General features: G+C 47.5%; 1 protein-coding gene across 1 annotated transcript; it reads right to left on the bottom strand.

Moving 5' to 3' along the window:
* On the bottom strand, positions 1-23,966 carry Cpa5 (carboxypeptidase A5). The gene is given in 12 exon segments (XM_004856332.3): positions 1-1,904; positions 2,322-2,409; positions 2,728-2,927; positions 9,841-9,931; positions 10,320-10,430; positions 10,775-10,830; positions 10,833-10,872; positions 11,831-11,932; positions 13,213-13,311; positions 21,572-21,706; positions 22,681-22,762; positions 23,851-23,966. Coding segments are annotated over 12 exon segments (1,308 nt in total). The 3' UTR covers positions 1-1,716.
* Positions 23,967-23,990: the final 24 nt, after the last annotated feature.

A 23,990-nucleotide genomic window follows, 5' to 3' on the forward strand; every position in this document is an offset into this window, starting at 1 on the left:
ATAACACCCCTTTAACTCCTTTTCATTTGTTTGATTAATTTTATTGGTACCCTTTAGATTTGCATAATGATAGTATTCATCATAGGGAATTTGTACCTGTACATGATATATCTTGACTCTTCTTTTTTCCTCAATCCCTTCCCCTCCCTTCAATCCCTCTTCCCCTCCTTATTCACAAAAGCTTTTTTTCCATCCATTCTTTTTCTTGTTTTCCTTCCCTTTTCTTTCTCCCCTCCCTTTTCCCATGTTCCCCTTCCCATTTGAACATTTTCTTCCTATTTCCCAATATCTACTATACATTTTAGTCCACATTTATCCTTTCAGTTTCTCACACCAGAGAAACAATTGATATTTAAACATGAGTGTCTGATTTATTTCACTTAAGAGTAGGGTCTCAAGGTGCATCCGTTTAGCTATAAATGTCTCAAACTTCTCCTTCTTTATGGCAGGGTAGTACTCCATTGTATAAAAAAATCACATCTTCTTTATCCATTCATCTGTTGATGGGCATTTGGGCTGTTTCCAAGATTTAGCTATTACAAACTGTGCTGCTATAAACACAGATGTGCATGTATCATTCTGATATGATGCTTTTAACTCTTTCAGGAAAATACCAAAAAGGGGCATAGCTGGGTCAAATGGGACCTCTAGTTTTAGTTTCTTGAGGAAGCGCCACACTGAATCCCACAGTGGTTCCACCAGTCTACACTCCCACCAACAGTGGAGGAGGGTTCCTTTTTTCCCACAGCCCTGTCAATATTTCTTATTGGTTGATCTCTTGATGATAGCCATTCTTTCTAGAGTGAGACGGAATCTAAGTATTGTTTTAATTTGCATCTCTCGAATGACCAGTGATGTTGAACATTTTTTTATATATTTATTTCCGGTTTGTACTTCATCTGGGAAGTCTCTATTCATTTTAGATGCCCATCTTTGGATTGGGTCTTTAAATTTGAGGGGTGTGTGTGTGTGTGTGTGTGTGTGTGTGTTTATATTCTAGGAACAGCTGGCAAAAATTTTTCCCACTGTGTTTTCTTTTCACTCTGTTGGTGGTTGCTTTTGCTAGCACCCCTTTAACTCTCAAAGAGAGCATGCCTGTTTACCTATGGCCTGGCCTGGAGTGGGTGCTAGGTGGTCACAAACCAGTGACTTGGTCATATTCAGTTCTTGGATTAGTGGGGTCCTCTGAGTGGACACCTCGAAATGTGCCCCTGGCACCTCTCCAGCATGGGAAATGAGGCAAGTGGAGGTAGGGGCTGTTTGGACTCACTCCAGAAATGCCCCTACCAGGGGTCTCCCTCTTTAGATCAAACACTGTCCCCTGCAGGGTCATGTTAAATGTCAGTACTGCTGGGACAGTGTGTGTTTTAGTAGCTCCCCAGGGGTGAGATATCTATTCTGGCCCTAAAGACTCTGAAAATGGCAAGGCCTACAGGCCCCTCATTTTGCTGAAGGTAGATAAAGGGGGAGTGGAGAGGGTCCCCAGCATGTCAAGCTGCCTCTGGGGATGCAGAGAAACCCTCTGTCCTCTCTTCAATGCTGAGCCCACAAGGGTTGCAGCCAACACCAGAGGTAGCGGAGCCTGTTAAAACCTGCATTTATTTCCCCGGGGTCTGGGCAAGGGTGTGGGGAGAGCATGTATAACCTGGGTTTTAGGAGGAGCCCCAGGCCTTGAGAAGGAGGCAGGTTTCACCTGCTCTGCCCTCAGTAGTGTTGCTAGTAGGGGTGATTCAGGGTGTGCTCCATTATGGTCCGCATTGCTACCCACGTCTCCTGGGCCATGGGGATGATCTGTGCAGCTGGCAGCAGGAAGCCATAGCACCCTGTGTCCCGGAGCTCAAAGGTAAAGGCATACTTGATGCCACTGTCATAGGCCCAGTCCACAGTGACTCCGCTGGCCACATCTAGAAACAAAAGAGCCCCCAAAATTCCCCCAAAGGAAGGAAAGGATGGGGTCACATGGGTACAGAGGCATCACATGTGGAAAGTGGGCCTTGGGAGCCAAACCTCCACCCAGCCCAGACCACATCACACTTCTTGGCCCAGGTTTCGTCCCAGGACACACCCTACCTCCCATCCCACCTCTCCCCTTGCAGAGAGAAAGGCTGAGGCTCTTCCCCCTCAGGGAACTCTGCTGTAAGCCAGGCCTCAGGAGCTGTGCATTGATACCACCAAGTAGGAGGTGCCTGGGTGCCACCATCCACCCTGTTCTCCAGATGTGACAGGCAGATTTGGCCCAGCCGGGCCACCAATAAGCTCAGACCGCACCTGCCTGACCCCAGGTAGATGTGGCACCTGCAGCAGTAGCCAGGGAGGCTCACTCACAGAGTGAGTGCTGATGCTGCCAAAAATGTACTTGCTCCTGTGCACCTTGTACAGAGCTTTCACTGCATCCTTGGCAAGACTGTACTGCAAGACAACAGCAGAGAAGGAGTGGCTGGGGCTCAAAATAGTTTCCACACTCCCTGCACCCTCAGCAACTGGTGAGAAGTAGAAACTTAGTCCCAGAAGTTGATGATGCAGACAGCTCTTCTGAGAAGGGAAAACAACACCTCCAGCCTTGAACTTGATCTCAGAGAAAAACAAGCTTCCGGTCCTTCCTAGTATGGGATCTAGTGGTCAGACCTTCATTTTGAGGAGTTTGAGCCTGAACCCTCTGGAAATGTGTCAGATACAGATTTTCATAGGAAGAGGTCTCCTCCCCAAGCTCTAAGCAGCCTGTCTTACCAGTTCCTTTTGATTTGAAATAGGTTCCACAGAGTGGCCATATGGATACATGAGCATCTGAGAGTAGCTGTGGATGGAGATCAGAGCCTTGAAGTTCCCATGGCCTGTGACGAAGTCCACAATGGTGGCCACCTCTGGCTCTGACTGAGGCAAGAGCCTGTGGTAAGTCTCTGAGCAAGAGCTGCTGTTGGAACCATTTCCTAGAAGTAAAATAAAACCACTCAAAGGGTTGAAATTCCTGGGTGTGGCACAGACAGTCCTCATAAAATACCCATATGTTCCCTGATGTTTCCCAGCCTCCCTTGCAATTTGGTTCAGGTCATGTGACCACTTCTGACCAATGAAAATGAGCAGAAATGATGTATCATTTCTAGGCTGAGTCTGTTAAGAGCAAGAATGACTTCCCCACACTCTAATCAGTTTGTCTGGGCAGAAGCAAAATATTTTAGATAAAAGCAGCATCCTGGGTCCCTCTGCCACCACTGGAAGAGACCTGCCAAGGAGAGTCACCTGCCCACACTGGATTTTGCATTCATGAAAAAGAACTTTTGTTGTATTAAGCCATTGAAATTTGGAAGGGTATTTGTTACTGCTGCACACCTTAGTCTTATAGATCAGAGATGCACAACCACACTAAGCAACTCTATCCCAGCAAGGAGGCCCCTGGGCTTGTCCTTTGGGTACATCCTGACTGGGGTTCCACTGGAAAGGCAGGCCTGCCTCAGAAGCTACATCCATAGGGCATCTGAGGTCTCTGCCCCAATCCCAGCTTCCCCTACTGAGCAGCAGTGCCTTTGGCTGGCCCTTCTTGAGTTCATTGCTGAGTGCTCAGTCTTGGTGTCATTTAAGCTTTGCCACAGCCATGGCCACAGGAGCTCTATGGACTTGGGGGCTAGGAAAGGACAGAACACATCCCCATAGTTGCCTGAAGCTGATCTGAGAATAAGTGCAAGAAGTCTTTGAAAATTCTTCTTGGGGGGCTATGTGGAGGAAAGGGCAAAGAGGAAATGTGCTTCTAGTTTTTGACAAGTTTAAGTTGTTCCCATGCCCTCTTCATCTCCTTCTTCCCTCTTCCATTCTTCTTGTGGTCCCACCCCAAGGGCCATGTTGTGGAGGGCTGGGCAGGGCTGGTCAAGATTTGTGGGTTATAGACATATGGGGAAGGAGCCATCCCAGCCTCTCTTCCCCCTGCCCCTCCGAAATAACTGCATCTAAGCCTAGGTCAGAGGCTAGGGCTCTTCCCAAGTTCTGAAGCCACTTGATGATACCAGAGCACCCCTTTTTCCCTTGACCAGCAGACCAGCCCAGTGACCAGTTCAGATAAGGCTCAGCAATGCAGCAGACTGGTCCTCTCAAGAGTGCAGGTGAGGGCAGGTGTCGGCAGGTGTCGGAGGAAGGACAGCCTCTAGACTACTCCTGACACCGCAGTTAAACCCAGGCAATCATAAATCCATAAACAAAATGTTCCCACCTGAGTCACCAGCCCAGAGGCCATCCTGTCACTTGAGAGCACATCCCCTCTTGGTTGGCTGTCCTCGCCTGTGCCATAGGGGACTCTGATTAGAAGGGGAGACAAGCCTGCCGAGGACAAGAGGGTGAGGGGCAGCCCCCAGGCTGGTGTGGACCTGGCTAACAGTGGCCCTGTTTGTTGTGTCTGCCCTGAGCTCCTGCACCTGCTCCCCTTGATGAATGACAAATAGCAACAGATGAGCTGAGCAGGGAGGCTGAGAGCTTTGTCTGCATTTGCAGCCCACGCACAAGAACGGTTCCCCTGCCAACGACCAGGTGGCTTTGCCCAAATATGGAGAAACACTTCAGGCCATTAGTTCTGGTCTGAGCTAAGCAGAATAAACTAATCTTCCCCTAACCAAATGGGAATTAGCTGCCTGCCTCTCTGACGTTCACAGTCAAGGTCCTCTGAGCCTGCCTATTTCACAAGTACCTGCTAATGGATTCATTAGCTATTTATTTTTCCTTCTCTAAAAATGTAATTTGTAGCAAAGGGAAATCTCTGGAAGGACATAGTAAATTATTAAAAGCAGTAATCTTTGGGTAGTGGGATTATGGAGGTTTTTGGCCCCTCTGGGCTTTTTTTTCCATAATTGTTTTTTACATTGTATACGTACAGGGATTCCGCGCCCCCGCCCCTGTGGAGAAACCCACAAAAGTTATTTTCTTGTAGAGGTAATTTGTCTTTCTCTGAGCTAGGCTATCTGAAGATCTGTGGACACTGACTGTGGTTGGTGCTGTAGGGCCACCTGGATGCCTACCCAGGACAAACTTCTGGTCATATGAAGGCGGAAATGCCTGACAGTCCTACTCCTTATAGCAGTGGTCCGCAGAGCCCACTGTGTGGGCTAAGGGGGCCTCAATCCTAATGCTTTAGAACGGTACTTAATTTTCAATGAGCACAGGACCACAAGAAGCCAGGTTTTTAGAGCCATGAGGACCCAGATCTAGAACGTTCTTTGCCAACGGGTCTGACCATCAGCTTATGGATCTGCATGTCAATAGCAATAGCACTGTCCCCTCTGGGATCAAACTCCCCCACCCATCCCCACAAAGTGTGGACACCACATCTGGAGGCCAAGGATGGTATGTGTATTCTGGTGACTCTATCTCGGCTGGACCCAGCATCCCACCCATCCAACTATTGCATTTCTGGGGTCCATGTATTGTCTCTGGGCTTTGGGGGTGGAGGGGACATGCTCAGTTTCAACAACTAATCTCCCTTCCCATGGCATGGTGAGGAAGAGAGAATCACAGAAGAACAGCAATGAACTCAAGAGCAAGCTCCCCACACAGCCTCAGCAATGGGCTCATACAGCCCTGCAGACATGCACCATCCTGCCTATCCACCAGCTCAGGGTTGTCGGGAGCAATGCTACATAATTTTAGGGAAAAATCATTTGGTGAGCCTAGTTCTCTTGCCTATAGCACAGCTATGGAATTCCAAGACATAATTCACTTTGGCCTCCGGTCACAACTGAGACCTCAATGATCTGGTGATGCTGTGATTCTCCAGGACAAGAAACATCCTGGGAGCTGAGAACATCCTGGGAGGAACAAACATCTACTCAGTTCCTCATTGTTCTTGGACCTTTACCATCTTGTTTACCAGGATGTACTGAACTCTCCGCAAGTCATTTGTTACATTTGTTTCTCCCGATGTACTGAGTGCTGAATAAAAGGTGCAGTAAGGCGGGGGGGCTTTCGTCTTTGCTGCCCAGAGCAGCACTGATGAGACTGAAAGCTCAAGTTCTTCTCAGTCTCACTTTTCTACCTTTCCTGTAATTCGCCATGTGCTGTCGTGGCTCACAGGAGACTAGGACTTACTGCAGAGGTTCTGGTAACGTCCCCTTCCCTTGTTCCCTACATTTGGCGCCCAACTTGGATGTGAATCGGATCCAGGGTTGAACTCGCCTGTGAGACAAACTTGGAGTAAGAGTGACAGCAGACGGATCTCCCAGGACGATTTCCAGACTCAGACGAAGGACACTGGTGTTAAGTGTGTCCAGCTGGGGGTAATTTTCTATCTTTGCTGAGTTACAACTATGGGTCAGTCTCTGTCATCGGAGCAGCGTAACTTTGCCAACTTACTTAAGTCGCTGTTAAAGCAAGCTATGTACCCAGTACCTAAGGATGCTGTGATAGATTCGTTAAGAGACATACAAATGTACGTCCCATCTTTTCCCCAGGAAGTGACAACTAACTTAATAGCATGGGAACATGTGGGTACCGTTCTCTGTGAGGCCTGGCGAAGGGGTGATCATCTCTCCCCCAGAATGCTCTCCACTTGGGCCTTAGTCCACTCTGCTCAGGTCAGAGTTGCTAGCCATTATATTTGTGATTGAAAACTTTCCTCCCCAACCTCTTAATATTTTAAGTGAGTCCTCTTAGGCAGTTTGGTTGACTCAAAGACTGGAAGGAGCTATGGTCTGCTCTACCTTAGAACCTAAATTATTAAACTTTTTAAGATTACAAAAGGCCATATGTCAAAAAATTGCTCCTGCCTTAGTAACTTGGGGGAGAGGTTTTGCCTGTGTCCTGACAGATAATGATGAAACTTTGTGGCTGCCCTCCCGGAATGTGAGACCGTGGGTCACACTGGTGGAACCGCCAGCATCTTGGAGAATGGGTTATAGCACCCCAGCTAAGAGCGATGAGCCAGCTGCACCTGAGTGACCCATCTCACCAGCGACGACCAACACATCCACAGCGAGGCCCAGTACTGAGATGATGCCCCCAGAGGAATAATAATTATAGATTTATGGTAAAAAATTTATAAAGGGGGGGGACAACTTGAAAATGTTCTTTTTATATTTACAAGTATAAAAGCACTTTCATTCCTTCTGATTCTAATTTCAAGAGATCTGTTAATTGACTACTAAAGTTTTTGACTAGTCATATACAATTATAAATCTAATAATCATAAAAAGGATATTATAATTCAGTTTGGCCAAATATATTTGAGTGCACTCTAATTTTATAAATTGTCTTATATGTCTGTCTGTTGTCTGTTTGTCCATCTGTACAGTTGAGCTCAAATTTTTTTCTTTTCCTTTTCACCTTTTGAAAAAAAAAATTTTTTTCCTTAAAAGATATTCACCTATTATTGGGTTGGCTTACAGATAAATGTTATTAAATTAAAGGCATGCCCTTCTTCCCCCCAGGTTGCTAACTTATCAAAGTGCCACCAAGAAGTGCATAGAGACCGTGGGGACTCCCTTAAGTGAATAAAGAAGAGGCTGCCCAGAAAATAATTATTCTGGTCTTAATTCACTAAAGGGACCCCCTAGTAGTTTTCATAATCTTATGGGAGACACACCTCAATAAATACTATCTGTGTTATTATAAATTGATCACATTGATTATCATTGAAATTTAAATTCTACATATGTTATTATAAAATGTTTATATTGGTTAAGTTCTAAAAATGTTATTGTGATATGTCTACATTGGTTATTTTCAAAAGATTAATTTCTGTGGCATAAACAAAAGAGTGTTATTAGAAAGATATTTTTGGTACCAAACTACATTGAGGAACATAACTGTGATATTGATTACTGGTCCTTTTTTGGTGTACAAAATGTATTCATGCCCTCTAATTGTATGGGTCTTTCAATATATTGTTTATGGTAATAACCTTTTGATTCAGATATTTGCCTTTCTCTTACACTCCAGCCACCTATGATAATAAGCGCACTTGTAGGCTGATATATTTTCCTTAGATGACATCCTATAAAAAGATAGCTACTTAGGGATCCAACCACAAGAACAACCATAATTGGCAATAATAACAGTTTAACTATATTTTTATTCCAAAATGCTTAATATCCAGGTAAAATTATAATAGTTCAGTTCACTACTCCTCTTACAATGCTAACGTTATTGATCTTCTCTTCTGGGTGTTCAACAACCAAGTTTAGAGACCAGAACTAAAAAAGGAACCTGGGCTAAGAAGGCAACCAATATTTTGGCCCTGGCCCTCCAAGGTCAACAAGAATAGCAAAAAGATCCAGGTCATGAGGAACTTTCTCCAAGATCCTGCATCTTTGGTGAGTCACCCAACCTCCTGAGCAGCAGGGAGGTTGCTGAACACCAAAACAGTAAAGGTACAACAAAAAGTGTGCTAAAGGAATGGCACTTGGGGGAAAAAAATCTCCCATGCTTTCGCAGAAGGCAACATGGTCAAGCAAGGCCGTGACACATCCTGATGGCTGACACTGACAGAGGAGCTAAGAGGCTCTATGCATGGTTCCAAGACAGTGTCTGCGGAGACTCAATTGACCTTGTTAGAGAGCAAGAGGTTGATTTTTATTTACTATAGGTCTCACTGTAACTTGGTCTTAAACACCCAGTAGAAAAGTATAACTAAAGACAGTAGTTATTTGAGTTCAACAAAAGTTTTAAGTTTTTAAACCCAATGTTTAAAAAAAAATTGTTAGATTTTTAATCCTTTTACAGCCCCAATTAAGAGAAATTATGCTTATTATAGACAGCTAAGCCAGTCAAACACACTATAGATCCTCGCAATACATAGGGACAAGCCATTGTTGGGTGTGCTTGCTTTTCCTAAAACACCTTCACATAAAACAAAAAGAAAGGGAGAAATGTCGGGAGCAATGCTACATAATTTTAGGGAAAAATCATTTGGTGAGCCTAGTTCTCCTGCCTACAGCCCAGCTATGGAATTCCAAGACGTAATTCACTTTGGCCTTGGGTCACAACTGAGACCTCAATGATCCAGTGATGCTGTGATGCTCCAGGACAAGATTACACCAGCTGAAGACATCCTGGGAGGAACAAACATCTACTCAGTTCCTCACTGTTCTTGGATTGTTACACCTTGTTTACGTGGATGTACTGAACTCTCCCCAAGTCATTTGTTACATCTGTTTCTCCTGATGGACTGAATCAAAGGTGCGGTAAGCTGGGGGCTTTTGTCTTTGCTGCCCAGAGCAGCACTGATCAGACCCAAAGCTCAGCTTCTTCTCAGTCTCATTTGTCTACCTTTCCTGTAATTCGCCGTGTGCTGCCGTGGCTCGCAGGAGATTAGGACTCACTGCAGAGGCTCTGGTAACGTCCCCTTCCCCTGTTCCCTACACAGGGTCACAAAGTAACTGGCCCAAAATCAAAACTAGCTCCAGTGGTAGGAATCTGGCTCCTTCTATTTGGAACTATTACTCTGACCTTCCCACAGGGTAAATTTCAGGTCACAACTCTCAGGGAATAAGTTCAGGGACATTTCCTTGGGTTGTACTCCCTTTAGGGAAGGGCTAGGGACATTTTGGATGTACTGTAAACTCTGGGTTTTGAATGACTGGCAAGACTAGTTTGTACCTCCTGCTTGGTTCAGGATTTGGTCCTTGCAGTTGTCCTCATTTCAAGAGCTGGGAGCTCCCTTAATGATCCATGAAAGCTTGTATATGTGTATATTTGACACGCACATGCAACCCCTGCCATAGCCCAGGGCCAATGCTGGGCACATGTTTGCCTGCCCTGACCATGACGCACATATTTTAGCTAACAGTGTTGTCCTTGCCTCCCAAGTATGAGGCAACCTAACCTGACAGTGTGGGAGAGCCTGCCCAGGACCACAGCTCACGCCACCCCCAAAGCCTGATTTCCAGTTCCTGTTGAGATCCACACCGATACAGGGGACTCCCAGTCTGCTGGACTTGTTCTTTCGCCACAAGCAGTTCTAAGAAAGCCCAGGTCAAGTGACCTCATTCACTGGGTCCACTTCCCAGGGCATGGGAATGCTGGCACTCTGAGGAAAAGCGGTCTGGTGGGGCAGGGAGGAGCAGAGGGAAGAGCCCCCAGGACAGGATGGGGCTGGGCCACGGCTGCAGGTCGGATACACTGTGGTTGAAGTCAAGGTTTAGGGAGAGGCCAGAGTACAAGCTGCCAAGGTGTCCTCTGGGCAATGGGCAGGGGTTGGAGTGCAAGAGGCCATGCTTGCAGTACTGAGCAGTCCTCCTGCCCCCAGCGAGGCTCTATGCAGGGGCTGGCTCCAGAGGCCATGGAGACCTTTCCTTACCCCCTCCCCCGAACTGACTTCTGATCCCCAAGTTCCCACATGTCCTTACCATGCTGTGGGTAAAAGCAAACCCATCAGGATTGGTGACAAGCTCTATGAAGACGTCCATGACTTTCAGTATGTCTGTCAGGACTCGGTCTTTGCCGTACTTGCTAACAATCTGTAAGAAATCTTGAGAGGTATAGGGCCCTGCTAGGATCTCCTTGGAGGTAGAGCAGTACATTTGCACAGCCAGTAGCTGCAGGAAGAGGTGGCATTGGGCCATCCAAAATCAAAGGTTTGAATTTTAAGCAACTGGAAGGCAGAGGATGAACACGGACTCTGTGCTGCAAAAGGCCAGAGCTCCTGGTAGCTGTTCCAAAGGGCAGGCAGGGATAGAGCACCCTGAATTTGAGCGAATGAAGGTTAATTTTTCAACAGGAGGTGACTTAAATATTCAAGCAGGCCCCCCCAGCAATTCCAGCCCCCGTCATGGGTGCCCCTTCGCTGCAGGTCCCTGCTAACCTTTTTGGCAGTCTAGATGCCAGTGGCATGAATGATCCACTCCCGGGAGTGAATCCTGTTACCCAGATGGCGGGGCGCTGAGAGCCTCCAGTGCTGAACTGGGAAAAAGAAACTCTTGCTGGGCTTCCTGGAAGGAGGCCCCGGAGCCATGGACACTGCCTGGGATGGCTCCCTGTGCCAGATATGCTTAGCCCAAGGGGAGATTCTGATTCAGCAGGGCTGCCGGAGGGTCTGAGGCTTGGCATCTCTAACATGCACACTCCCAAGGGAAGGGGATGCTTCTGTGCAAGGACTACTTTCAGTAGCGACGTCCTAGACAACACTGCAGAGAGACTGTGACAGCGTCTGGTGGGGGGATGGAAGCAGAACAGGGGAGGCCAAGGGCCAAGTTAGATGAGGCCATGAGGCTGTTTAGGAGTGTCCAGCTGAGCATGGTTGAGGGCTGCAGGGCTTATCTTTCCTCAAATCTAGCATCAAGTGCCCTGCAGGGCCCAAGGATACCTTTTAAGGCACCTGCTAAGAACTGCTTTCTGGTGTGCTCATCCATCCTGCCTCCTTCATGCCAAGGGCCCTCTAGTTGCCAAGTTTGCTCAAGTTCTTTGTTGGGGGCCCCTGTCAAGGGTCGAGAGGTTTCTCCAGAGACTCAGGCCTATCTGTGGGATGCCCTGAGCCAGATGACCTCAGTCATCATCAAATGAACCCTCTATGTACCTAACTTTACCTATTTAGCAGGTGAAGCAACCAAGGCAACAGGAAGAGCACTGACTCACGCCCACACCCCCAGTCCAGGGAGACAACTGCCACTCTGTAGCTGGAACTCCTTAGCTGCAACTCCTTAGCAACCCTCCCACTACTTCCTGCCTGGTCACCACACTGTCACCTGTCCATACTACAAGGGTGGGTCCCTCAGTGTCACATTTCACTTCAATGTCGCCTGAGGACAGGGATGTACATGCCTTCCTTCTCCTCAAAACTCCCACCCACAACTGCCTCTGTGAGCTCAACCTTAGGCCACAGGCTGTCACTGTAGTCTCTGGGTCGTTCCTGAGCTTCTACCTTCAGGACAAGAATGGACTGGTTTTCAAAGCTGTTGCTAATGTGAATTTTGGAGATGATGTCTGAATGCTCAGTTACAAAGTTGTCGATCCAGCTGTAGATCTGGAAGAAATGAAGTCTGTCAGACTGGTAGGTAATCAGGGAGACAGGTGAACCCCAAGATGCCTCTGATATTCTCCTCCCTATCCTCATCTACTCTCTGCATTGCTTTCCACTCCCTTGGGAGTCTAAACCTTGAAGATGCCCTCGGTGCTCAGGGCAGTGAGTGTGATTGGCCAAATGGCCAGGCCCTCGAACCTGCACAGAAGCACTCACCTTTGCCTGGGAGATGAGCAGGAGCTGAGCCTGCTCAAGTCCCCAGCCAGGGCTTCCATGACTCTCTGTGGTTGGAAATTCTCACCTTCATTATTTGGCCCTTTCAGTCCATTTGACAGATTTACACACACCTTGCAGTGTTGTTTTCTTTATCGTTTTTTTTTTTTTTTTTTTTTTTAGTACCGGGTATAGAACTCAGGACCTTTCGCTTTTGAGGCAGGTGCTGGAACCACTGAGCTAAATCACCAGTCCTATCTTTTTTTTTTTTAATCCCTTTTAGACTGTAAGCCACTCGAAGGCAGAGTTCATGTTTTATTGATCTCTGGTATCAGTAATTAGGCAGCCATTTTAATTCATTCTCTTGTTCTTTCAATACACATAATTAAGCAATATAAGAAAATGGATCCCCTGGTATAGACCTTGTAAAATGGGAAAAATGATGATAATAACAGAGTGGACAATACTGACAATGTTATGTCCTTAACATAAAATTGAGACCTGTGCCTTGCGTTTCCTTCTGGAGTGGTTATCTCTGCTCCCTCCTTTATGTTTTCCTGCACACTGTCCTTTATAAACAAGTCACCATCTGTCATATCTGCCCTAGCTATCTCACTGTGATCATGAATTTTCTCCAAGTGAAGGCAACTCTGATTCTCTAATGTGCCTGGCTTCCTACCCCTTATATTATCAACCAACTACAGGTGAGGCCACCAAACACCAAAACTGGTCATGGAGAAGTCAGTGGATCCCTAACCAGAGGATGTGATATCAAGGTAGCTTCTGCTGACCCTGTTCTGGCCCATAATAGATCCCTGCCCAGTAGTTAGTGTTTTGCCCGATAGACTCTTTATTCTGCTCCATACCACCTAGGGCTGTACTGTTGAACTGAAGTCCCCTCTATCTGTGTGCTGGATTCTGGGCCACTTAAAGCTGAGTGCCTAACAGACTGTCTAATGTCTTCTCAAGTTCACAGCCTCCCATAGACCTCCACTGGTCTCTGTCAGAGTCTGGAATGTAAGGGGATCAGAGGCATGAGAGAGCTTGGAGCTTGACCCAGACAGGCTCACCTCTTCCAGGGTGTGGTAAGAAGAGTAGCTGAAGCTACTGGTGCTGCACTCCAGTCGGCAAGCCTTCACCATGGCTTCCCTCTCCTTATCCAGCAGCTCCTACGAGATGGAACATGCATCAGAAGGGCAGGCAAGGGCTGGATTGGCCTGCCACTTTGGACCCCAGCCTTGGTTGTCTGTGCATAAAGATGGCATTGACATGGGGGACCAAGACACTGTGAAAATGTGCCACATGATGAAAGACTAGTGCTAGGGACTCTTCTGCTGGCTGACTGGCATTCACACTGTCATTTTTCAAATAAGCACAAGATAAGGAGTCTGGACAGCCAGGTTCTAGGTCTGCTTCTGCTACCAACTCATTGTAGAACTAGCTGTGGGCTTAGTTTCCCTAGATTGAAATTTGGGGCAGCAATATCTGTCTTGTTACCTCATAGGACAGAACGTAATAATGGGTATGACGCCATTTTGGAAAGGACATTCTTGGTCTACTGCCAACATTCATTAACATTCTGTTGAATCAGGACCCAGGCTGATTCATGGGCACTGACCCCCAGGGGAGAGCAGAGGATTCCTCTGACTTCCAACACTCAACTCTACCACCTCTTAGAAAGTAGCCTAGACAACTGGTGTCCACACCATTTGGAAAGACAGGTATGGACAAACACAGTCTCAATCATGATTGGTGTCCCAGTGATCTTTCACGTACCATGTCAGCTGTCTTCTAAACACAAATATGAGGGAGCAAAATGCAGTGTTCTGTGTGCCAGTTTGGTGTTGGTAGTCAGCCCTCATATGCACTTCCCAGTGACCATAGAAACTCCCTACATCCTGGATACTTTCCTAGCTTTGGTCACGGTGAGTTGGGCAAGTGTTCTTCACCCAACCTTATAAACTTATCCTGGCACTCAGGGGCTAAGGCACCCCAGGATTCAGCACTGACTGTCCAGTGTGGGAAGTGTCACACAGGATGCTGATCAGCACCCTTGTCAACCCCAAAGTGTCTCTTGTTTACAGCTCCAGGTCACAAGTGAGTCTGGATGATCTTTCTTTTGGGCCAGAGCCTTCTTGTTTACAGAGCATCCTTCTGCTCATGATCTAACTTGATATGGTCAGATGACTAGATCCCAGGTGTTATGGTTTGTGTCTAGATGTACCCTCCAGAGCCTCATGCACTCATAGGTGGGGCTTTTTCAAAAGTGACTGAATCTGGAGTGTGTGACTGATTCATGGTGCAATGCTAGGATTAAGGGTGCTAGGATTAAGAGTAGGTGATTACTAAAACAGCTCACTGATTGGTTTGGCACCACCATAACCCCAGTAGCCTGGATAAAATATAAGGGACAGAAAGAGGTTTGTCTTGTCCTTTGCTTGCTTTGCTACCTTCTGCCTGCCATGAACTGCTTCTCCTTTGCGATGCCTCTTTGCCATGCCACCCTGCCTTGGAGCCAGTCAATTGTGGACTGAAAGCTCTACAAACTGTGGCCCAAATAAACCTTTCCTCCTTTAACTTTGGATGTCAGGTATTTTGTCTCAGCAACAAGAAAAGTAACTAAGACACCAATGCAGGGATTAATTCTTCTTATTTTAGGGATAAAAAGGAAACTAGAGAGATGATATGACTTAATGGCAAAGCTAACTAGTGACAAGTGACAGAGGCGAGATAAGAACCATGTATTCTAGTTTCTAGCCTTGGGTTCCTTGAGGCTAGCTATCAAAGCTAAAGGCCAACAGTGGTAATGTAAACACATAGATATACCTCTCTATATATGGACAGACAGACAGATATAGATATTTTAGAAACAGAGGACACAAATCTGCAAAATGTTAACAACAGCTGAAAAACACCATTGTAGTATTCTTGCAAGTAAAAAGTTTTTTAAGATAATGAAAACCAAGTACCCCTAGGCATAATGAAATAAGACACGAAAATGCCAAAAATATATACACCAAAATGCTAATAATACCTACTAGGATAGAAGAATACAACTTCAAGCAATTATTTTTTCTCTATTTTTTCAGTTTGACAATGTGCTTCACCTACTTCAATGAGTAAGGACTCATGAGTGAATAAATAATGCCAAACCCAAAAACCCTAATGGCTAATGTGAAGCAGCAGCAGTGGGCTTCGATCCTGAGACTGACAGAGTGGGTCCCCCCACCTCCTGCTACAGATGAGGGTCCATGACTAACACATCCCTGAAGGCCCAACCCACTTGCTCATGACTCTCAAGTTCATAGATTTCAAAATGGGACTAGAAATCAGTGTCTGAGGCTCATTTTATTTTATGTTTGAGCACCAATTACATGCTAAGCAATTTTAATTGCAATGTTTTCCATCTGACTGACTAGGCTGGGCATTCCCACTTGGGAAAAGCTGGGATTACTGGTTAAGTTAGACATGCTGGCCACCCCTGACAAGTACCACCCTGGGAAGCTCTACCAGAAGGAATGTGCCTTCTTCTCAGGAATACACTGAAATCTCAGCACCCCACCATGACCGATGTGCCCACCACTATGGGTTGGTTGATGACCAGCTGCGGTGAACAGCTGCAAATACAGCAGCTGGCCCAGGGCACTAGGTTCTGGTGGGGATCTGAGGCAGGGTGGAAGGCAGAGGGAAGAAACTGGGAAGGCAGGACCAGAGGACCCAGTTCTTCGCACATAGCCAGGGAAGCCACAGGAAGGGCTCCCAGGAGGCCATCCTGTGTTCAACAACAGCTTGGAAGCAAATGGAAGGTCTGGCACCACACTGAAAATAACTGCAAACACCCTCCCAAACTTGTGAATGGATATGACACCCTCTTATGAGTTGGGAATGCTTGGCCTCACAGCTGGGCCTCAATTCCAGGAACACTAATCTACTCTGGCTAGAACACTGCACAGATGTTTACTCCCTTCCCAGAGTCAATGGGGGGGGGGGGGGGCTAAGAATGCGGCCTTGCTGTGGGCTCAGGATACCTAATTACAGCCCTGTCAGGCTCCTCAGGAAAAAGCAAAAAAGACCAAGAAACTCAGAAGTTGACCAAGAAACTCAGAAGTTAACCATTTGCCTCCCTGGAAGGCATAACCTAACAGAGACAGTAATACTTTGGGGCCAATTAATTTATGACAAGGATAAGGAAGGAGGGGTGCACTAAGTAAAGAACAGTACTCCAGGGTAGAAGAGAGCAGGAGCCTGAGGGCCTGAAGGTGGAGCTGAGGCCTGGAGCAAGCCGGATATGTCAGCACCGAGCTTCCCAGAAACATAGTGGGGAGCTCCATGGTGCCAGTGTCCTGGCTCATCTCTGGCTTTCTCTTCCTCACCTCACATTTGCGCTGTAGGCAGAGGCAATGACAATGCACAGGCAGGGTTGTTCAGGGAGAGGGGCTGCAGACCTTTAGTTGTTAGAACGGAGCCCCTCAGAGGTCAAGGCTGAAAACCAATGGCTGCACTACCAAAGGGCAAAATTAAAACAACACAAAAACGACAAGGAAGGAGGCAGCTGGCACAAGAGCAGAGAGTGTGGGTCAGCCAGGCTGTCTCAAGTTAGGACACTGTCACTGACTCGGATAAATTACTAACTTCCCTGTGCCTCAGTTCCCCTCATGAAATGATGGTCATGTCATCGCATACTTTAGCACGTACTTTAAATTGTTCTCATGTGGACTGGAAGAACTAAGGCATGTTGCCTGACATGTAGTAAATGCTAACAAATGTTAGCTATGATGCTGATACCAGCGATGGCCACAGGGGCAACAGTGACTGTTGGGGTGACTCCAGGCCGCTGTGATGGAGCCTTACGAGGTATGACAAGGAGATCTGGATTCCTCCAGAGGGAATATGTGTTTGTCCGGTTTGGGTGACAAGTGATACCCCCTTGAGCACTGAGTTAGCACCTGTCCTCATATGGCCCAACCTAGGAACCTGGGTCCGCTTTAATTCTTTTTTTTTTTTTGGTACAGGGGATCGAACTTGGATCCTTGCTCTCGCTCAGCAGGCAGCAAAACCACTGAGCTAAATCCCCCGCTCCTGCCTTCCTGATGCAGCCAGACTCTGCCTCTCCCTTAAGGTCTTGCCCACAATTGCTCCCTTCTTGCCTGACTTCTCCTCCAAGCCTCCCTGCTTCTTCTCTTTAGGGCCAACATCCACCCACACCAGCCCACAGCATTTCTGCTTTAAAACCATTCCATCCAGCAAACAAGTATTTGTTGAGCACATACTTCGGGCACCAGGGCATTCAGCCAACAAACAAAACTGGTTGTGGAGCTCCCAGTCTAGTGGGAAAGGCAGGAAATCAACAAGGGAAAGCAGTAAATTGTATAGGGCATGAGAATGCGGAAAATGCCAAGAAGCGTGAAGCAGGGGGAGGAGTCAGAGAGTTAGGGAAGTAGTGGGGGAAAAGGAGGTGACACGTGAATGCAGTTGTAAAAGCAGTGAGAGAATAAGCCATGCAGATATCTGCAGGGAGGACACTCCAAGGATGGAGGGCCAGCAAGTGCAAGGGCCCTGAGGCAGGAATGGGTCAGGCAAGTTCAAGGAACATCATGGGTCCTTGTGTGTCAGCAGAATAATCAAGGGGTAGAATAGTCCACATTGTTGGACAGGGAATAGATCATATGGAGCCTTGTGATCATTTTAAGGACTTTGGCTTTTACTCTGAGTTGGAGAGAAGCCACTGAAGGGTTTCAGGCAGAGGAGGGACAGGACTGGACTTACAGATTTTCAAAGGATCACTGTAGCTAATCCAACTGAGGGAGAATGGCTTGCAGACTCAGGCTTGGTGTGCGGAGATATATTTTGAGGGGAGAACCTCAGGGATTTGCTGGTGGATTGCACGTGGGTGTAAGAAAAGAGTCAAGAACAACTCCAAGTTCCTTGCCTGGACGACTTGGGGGGATGGCATTGCCATTTCCTGAGCTGAGAAAGGCTGTGGAGGAGGAGATAGGAACTGGGGTGACCTGCAGTGTTTGAGATGCCCACTAGACACCCAGTGGAAATGGTGAGGAGGGGGCCAGATACAGAAATCTAGAGTTCAGGGAGAGGTGCAGGCTGGAGCCAGGAGAAAAAGCAAGTCATGAGGAGGTAGGATGTGTTTGTGCCACATCCCGGGTGAGGGAGCAGGAGAACTACAGGCAAAGGGGAAGCAGGGAGCCAGGACAACCCAGGATAGTGCAGGGTCCTAGAGAGCAGAGACGGGATTCGGGAGGAACAGGACAGCGTGATTATGAAAAGTGAACATGGGGAGTTGACAGCAGTTGGACTTAGCATTTTGTTGCCACTGTCAGTCAAGCGTAGCTTTGGAGAAATGGGGGGCAGGTGTCTTTCCAAGGTGAGCACCACCTTGGTAAAAAGTCAGTATTTCCAGGAGTTTTGCTTTACAAGAAGCAGAGAAATGGGGTGATGGCTGGAGGGGGGATAGGGATGGGGATCAAGAGAAGATTTCTTTAAGATGAGATAAATAACTATTTGTATGCAGGTGAGAATAATCCAAAAGAGAAGAGGGAATTGGTGAAGCAATATTTCTACCAAATTGTATTCTGCTCTGGATGGTCAGAGCGTGGGTGATTTTTGTTTTCTTCTTGTGATTTTCCCTTATTTTCCAAATTATCTAACATGAATATGTATTAATTTTGTAATCAGGAAAAAAAAGCCATTAAAATCCACAGTGCTGATTGCTCAAGTGAAGCTTTTCCATGGTGACTCATTCTAGGGAAAAAAAAAAAAGCACGAAAGGGCTGAAAAGAACGAGGAGGTGAAGAAAAATTAAATGCAAATAGAGCTCACTCAGAATCAGATAATTTCTTGCCTGGCCCACTGCAATTTCCTCACCATCCTCCTGCCTGTCTCTCCCCAGCCTGTCCCCAACTCAACATTGGCACTGTCTCAGTGCTTTTTCTGAAATGCAAATCTGATCAAAGCCCCTTACCGTCTTCCCCATGGTTTTGGGATAAAATCCTGACCTCTTCACAGGGCAGCAGGTGCCCTTCGTGGTGCACCCCAGCCTGGTCGCCACTCAGGGAGGGGGCTCCCTTCCCCTCCCCTCCCCCTCCCCACTCTGCAGCCGCCACACACCGTAATTACCACCTTTTCAGCACCAAGACATGCAGCGCCTCTAGTATTCTGCTCCCATAGCAACCTGCTCCCTCTCCATCAGTACACTCATCCACTCCATTGTAATCACCGATTGACTCCCTCCCTCCCCATCCCCCACACTCTCCAACTCCCCTGGATACAGCCCTGGATTTTTTTGTATCTTTGTGTTTCCAGTGCCTTGCCCTATCTCAGCACACAGTAGGCATCTCTGTGTCTGTGAGTGAGTAGACAGACCCACCTTATCTTTTCGCAAGCACCTGCTGATCACAGAACCAGGGGAACAGGCACTTCCTGTCCTAAAAATCTTCCAAGTCTCTGGCCAAAATGAAAGCCAAAAGCAAGGTTTTTCACCCTCTCTCAGCCTGGCCCCAGTGCCAAACACACCCTCTCTTCCTCCCTTTCCTTATCACATCCATTAATTCGACTAACATTTATTAAGCACCATCTAAGCCGCAGGGGTATCAAGATGGGTAAGGCCAGTGCAACCCGACCTTGAGGAGTAGAGGGAAGGGCCTAGGGAGAAAAGACTAGCACATCAGTAAGCACATGCCTGTCTCACAACAATAGGGTAATTCATTCTGGGAATAACTATTAAGGGTTCACTATATGGGGGCTACTGTGCCAAGTGTGGGGGCTGGGATGATCCACAGGACAGAGAAAAAATCAAGCCTGTTGCATCAATATCTGAAATAAGCCTGGTCCCCTCTGTCATGTAGAGCCCTTCCTATCCCTCAGCTGGTGCACCCGGAAGTCCTCTCCTGGGCCCTTACCCCACCATCATTGCAAACCCCCTGGGAACAATGGCTGCCGCCCACTTCCAGCACCCTGGAAGCCACAGCTTGGTCTCCAGGAAGCAGTCAGTGCCTGGTGCTCAGCAGATCACGACTTGTTTGGGAAAATCCTGCCTGTCACAGTTAGGACATTTTCCCGGGAGGGACTGCAAACCCCAGGAGGATGGGAGGGAAATCAAGAGAGGACCACTCCAGCAGAGCCAGTGGGAGAGGCTTGGAGGTGACTCTGGGACTGTCCCTGATGTGCAGAATTCAATAGAAAGTTTTTAAGATTTCTGCATATCTGTTTGCCAAATGCTGCAGGGTTCCCAGAGTGCAGCAGAAGCAAGGAAATACAAACTTCAAAATAGAGGCATGAACTAAAAATGAGAATTAAATTCTATTTCTTTTGATGTGGTAGCCTCTTTTGTCTGTGGAAGTTTCTCCATTTTTGTTTGTGGGGGATTTAATTAGAGAAACATCCCACCCCCACATGTTGAGCAGGGAAACAGATGTGCCTGATGAGGGATAAAGGACTTTGAATGGACCAAGTGCCCCAGCCCTATGCTCACATGGGAAAGGAATGCTGTCTAATGCGTTTATCCCTTGGCATTCGATGTTAAGTGTGTGTACTCTGGGAGGCTCTGTGTTCCCACACTCGGAGCCCTTAGAAGAGATTAGTGCTGAACATCATGGTCGGGAATGAATCTCTGTGGATACAATTCCACAGGTACATGGCCAGCAACAGCATCAGAGAAAGGATGCAGTGGAAGGCTGAATGGCTAAGTGGTGCCCAAAAGAATCATTTCCAAAGGAAGCTGGGCTGCCAGCACCTTTCAGAGGATCTTTGAATATCACTAAAGACAAGACGGTTGAAACAGAATATCCTGGTGCTCAGAGAAGGTGCTGGACTGCGCAGTGTCAGGTGGGGTGAAGGCCAGAGGTTAGGGTGCTGAGATGCAGGGCCAGGTCTGCAGGCTTCCTCCAGAGCCATCCCTCTGGCATAGTCCTGCCTGTGGGAGAAGCCCACCGCAGACAGCCCTGCATCAGAGGAGGAAAGTGTAGCGAGGGTCCCACTAGGCTTCTTTTACTACCTCTAGCTTCTCTAGAGAAAATGAATCCCACCAACACCACCACCGGGGCAGTGCATGGCTGAAACAGAAGGGAGACAGGAGGGAGCAGTCAAAAACAAAGTCCATCAGAGGGGCCTAGGAAAGACCTGAGAGCTTTCCTCCTGTCTGCATTCTTCCTGTCTCCTGCTTTGCTGTTAGCTCCAAACCCCTCCCTGAGAGAATTCATTGCAGCATCCTACCACTGCCCCACTGTGAGTACCCCCAGCCCCATGAGCCCTGTGCTTAGGTTTAAATGTCCTCTGAGAGATGTGCGATCTAGTTCCTTCCATGGCGAATTTATAAACACACAGATGGAGATCCAAAAGCAAAGTGTGCACTTTCAGCCTGGGTGTAAGGAATGTGGAAGGTGAGACCCCTGCCTGTGGGCCAGGGTGAGACCTCACCTGGATGTTCTTAATCATAATGCTGTAAACAAGGCCATGAGACTCCAGGTAAGCTCTGATGTCATCCAGTTCAGGAAAAGAAACTCTCATGTCCACGGGAAGGCTGGGTCTGGCTGGGCCACGCCAGAAGTCCAGCTTGTTCACAAAGAAAAGAAAAATGATGCACTTATTGCCTTTCCTTTGGCATTCCTGGAGTCACCCTGGAGAGCCAAATGGTTCCTTGTTATACTTAAAAGGGCTCCAGTTCCATAATGAAAACACTATAGTGAATGGAAAGACCAGGGTAAATAAACAAAAACCCCAAGTCACCAAGTGCCCCCCCTACTTTGTCTCCTTATTTGCCCTTTGCTACTTGGCCTAGATCTAAAGACCCCAAAGAATTCCTAAAGGTGAGAACGTTCATCATCTGGGACAAACCCAGGTCAGAGAAAGAGGCATCATTGCTCCTAACTGCTGGAGAAGTAGGAAAGGCCTAATCTTGAGCCCATGTCCTACATGTATCTCAATTTGTAAAATGCAGAAACCTAGAAAGTGTGATGAGTCTTCACTGATAGGGATACTCAGGAACAAGGACCTTGGACCACCTGCAGATGTATCTGATTGCTTTAACAGCCTTCAAACAAAACCTTCTATTAAAACTCAAAGAAAATGTTTTCCCTTGTAAAAACTTGTAAAGGACAAATGTTGTCAGAAACAAATGCTTGGGCTGGCAGAGATGAACCCAAGTAAAACACAGGTTGCCAAGCTGAGCCATCCCAATGGGAAGCAGATGTGTCCATTCTTGGTGCTATGTAGATCCCTCCAGGGACATGTGCCTCCGATTCAATTTTAGGAACTTTGATCCATTTTCAGGGTCCATTCAGCAGCCCCCTACCTTCGATGCAGGACTGAGGGAGAACTGGAGAAGCCACACCCTAAAAAGCCCTCCCAACTTTGTGGGCAAGTGTGCCCAGGCTTTCCTGAAGGGGAGCCACATTTGACTTTTCTATAGTTTTGTGACTGTTGGCAGAGACCTCAGGAGGGCAGGTTTGGTGGGGAGGAAGACAGGGAACCAAGGTGCAGGACACTGGGCGGGGTAAGGGTGTCCTCAAGACCTGAGCAGTCCTCACCTTCTGGGTCTTCAGGTTCTCCAGATCTCTGAAAAGTGACAGCTGCTTTTCATCTTTGGCCAGGATTCGAAGAACCTGGTCTCTGAAAAAACACAGCAAAAGCAGACAAATCTGTGGAGATGGCTTTCTGTGGACTGTGTCACTCAGAAGAGTCAGAGTGAACAGGAGGCCAGCTAAGGGCCTGGAAGGAAGGACTTGGAGCTCTAGGAGACAGGCAGCTCTTCAGCCTAAAGCCAGGGGTCTCTCCAGCCCCCAGGCCAGACCACCCAGGAGACTAACTAAAGCCTGTCAGTGTTACTGATGAACCTAAAGCTGAGACAGGGAAAGGGTAGGAAAGGACTATGAGGACTGACATGTTTGGGTGTGCGCATCCACACACACATACAGAACAAAAGGAATAGATACAGGGGCTGGAGGAACCAATGGCAGCCCCAACTGCTCTTCATACTAGGCCACGGTGTACCCAAACCCCATGGAAGAGGAGATCAGACAACTCCATCCCACTTTAGTGGGAGAACCTGAGCTCCTCCTTCCCTTCCAGCTGGGTGGATAGGATACCAAAAACCAGCACCTGCAGTGTGCCCACCAGCACCTGATGCCTGGGGTGGTATTAGTTCTCTCCTTGACTCTCTGAGACCATGGGTAACGAACCTCCTCTCTGAGCTGTGTCTCCTCTTCTCCACCACGGAGAATCTGTGGGGTATCTACCTTCTGGGATCTTTGGGAGGCTCATGTTCACAGAGGGCCCAGGATATGTACATACTAAAACTTTCTGTTACTCAAAGGAGGACAATACCACACCATTTTTGGTAGGAGTACATAGTTTTGTGGGAGTTTACTAACTTCCTTAAGAATCTAAGGGAAAATATGAACTTTTCATCTGCCAAAGAAATACATATACTATTACATGTGATTTCAGGGTATTCTTAGAACCCTGAAAATTATCCCTGCATCCCAGATTTGGGAAGAGATAGTAACACCACCAAGGGGCATGGAGCAAAAGAGTGAGACGCTAGGAAGCCCAAAGTGGGTTCTAGATGGGGATAGATGTCCTAACTTCTCTGCTTTGATCCAGTCCCAGCAAGACAGCCACACACATATAGCTGTTGGGACAGCCAGGTGCCCTTGCTCTGAGTCCATCCTCCCTCTCGCTGAGGAGTGATCACTTACCCTGTGAAATTCATTTGACCCCAAGCTGCTGCCAGGATAAAGCTGCAGAGCAGAGGCATCCACCTGTCCACAGGGGGCAGCCTGGGGCCTGGGCCTCGTCTTTCATTGCCCTGCATGCTTCTTACTCCAGGTGAGCTTCC

This window comes from Heterocephalus glaber, unplaced genomic scaffold (genome assembly GCF_053883595.1).
Source record: "Heterocephalus glaber isolate CG9 unplaced genomic scaffold, H.glaber_assembly_v1.0 deba00000546, whole genome shotgun sequence".
Lineage (NCBI taxonomy): Eukaryota > Metazoa > Chordata > Mammalia > Rodentia > Bathyergidae > Heterocephalus > Heterocephalus glaber.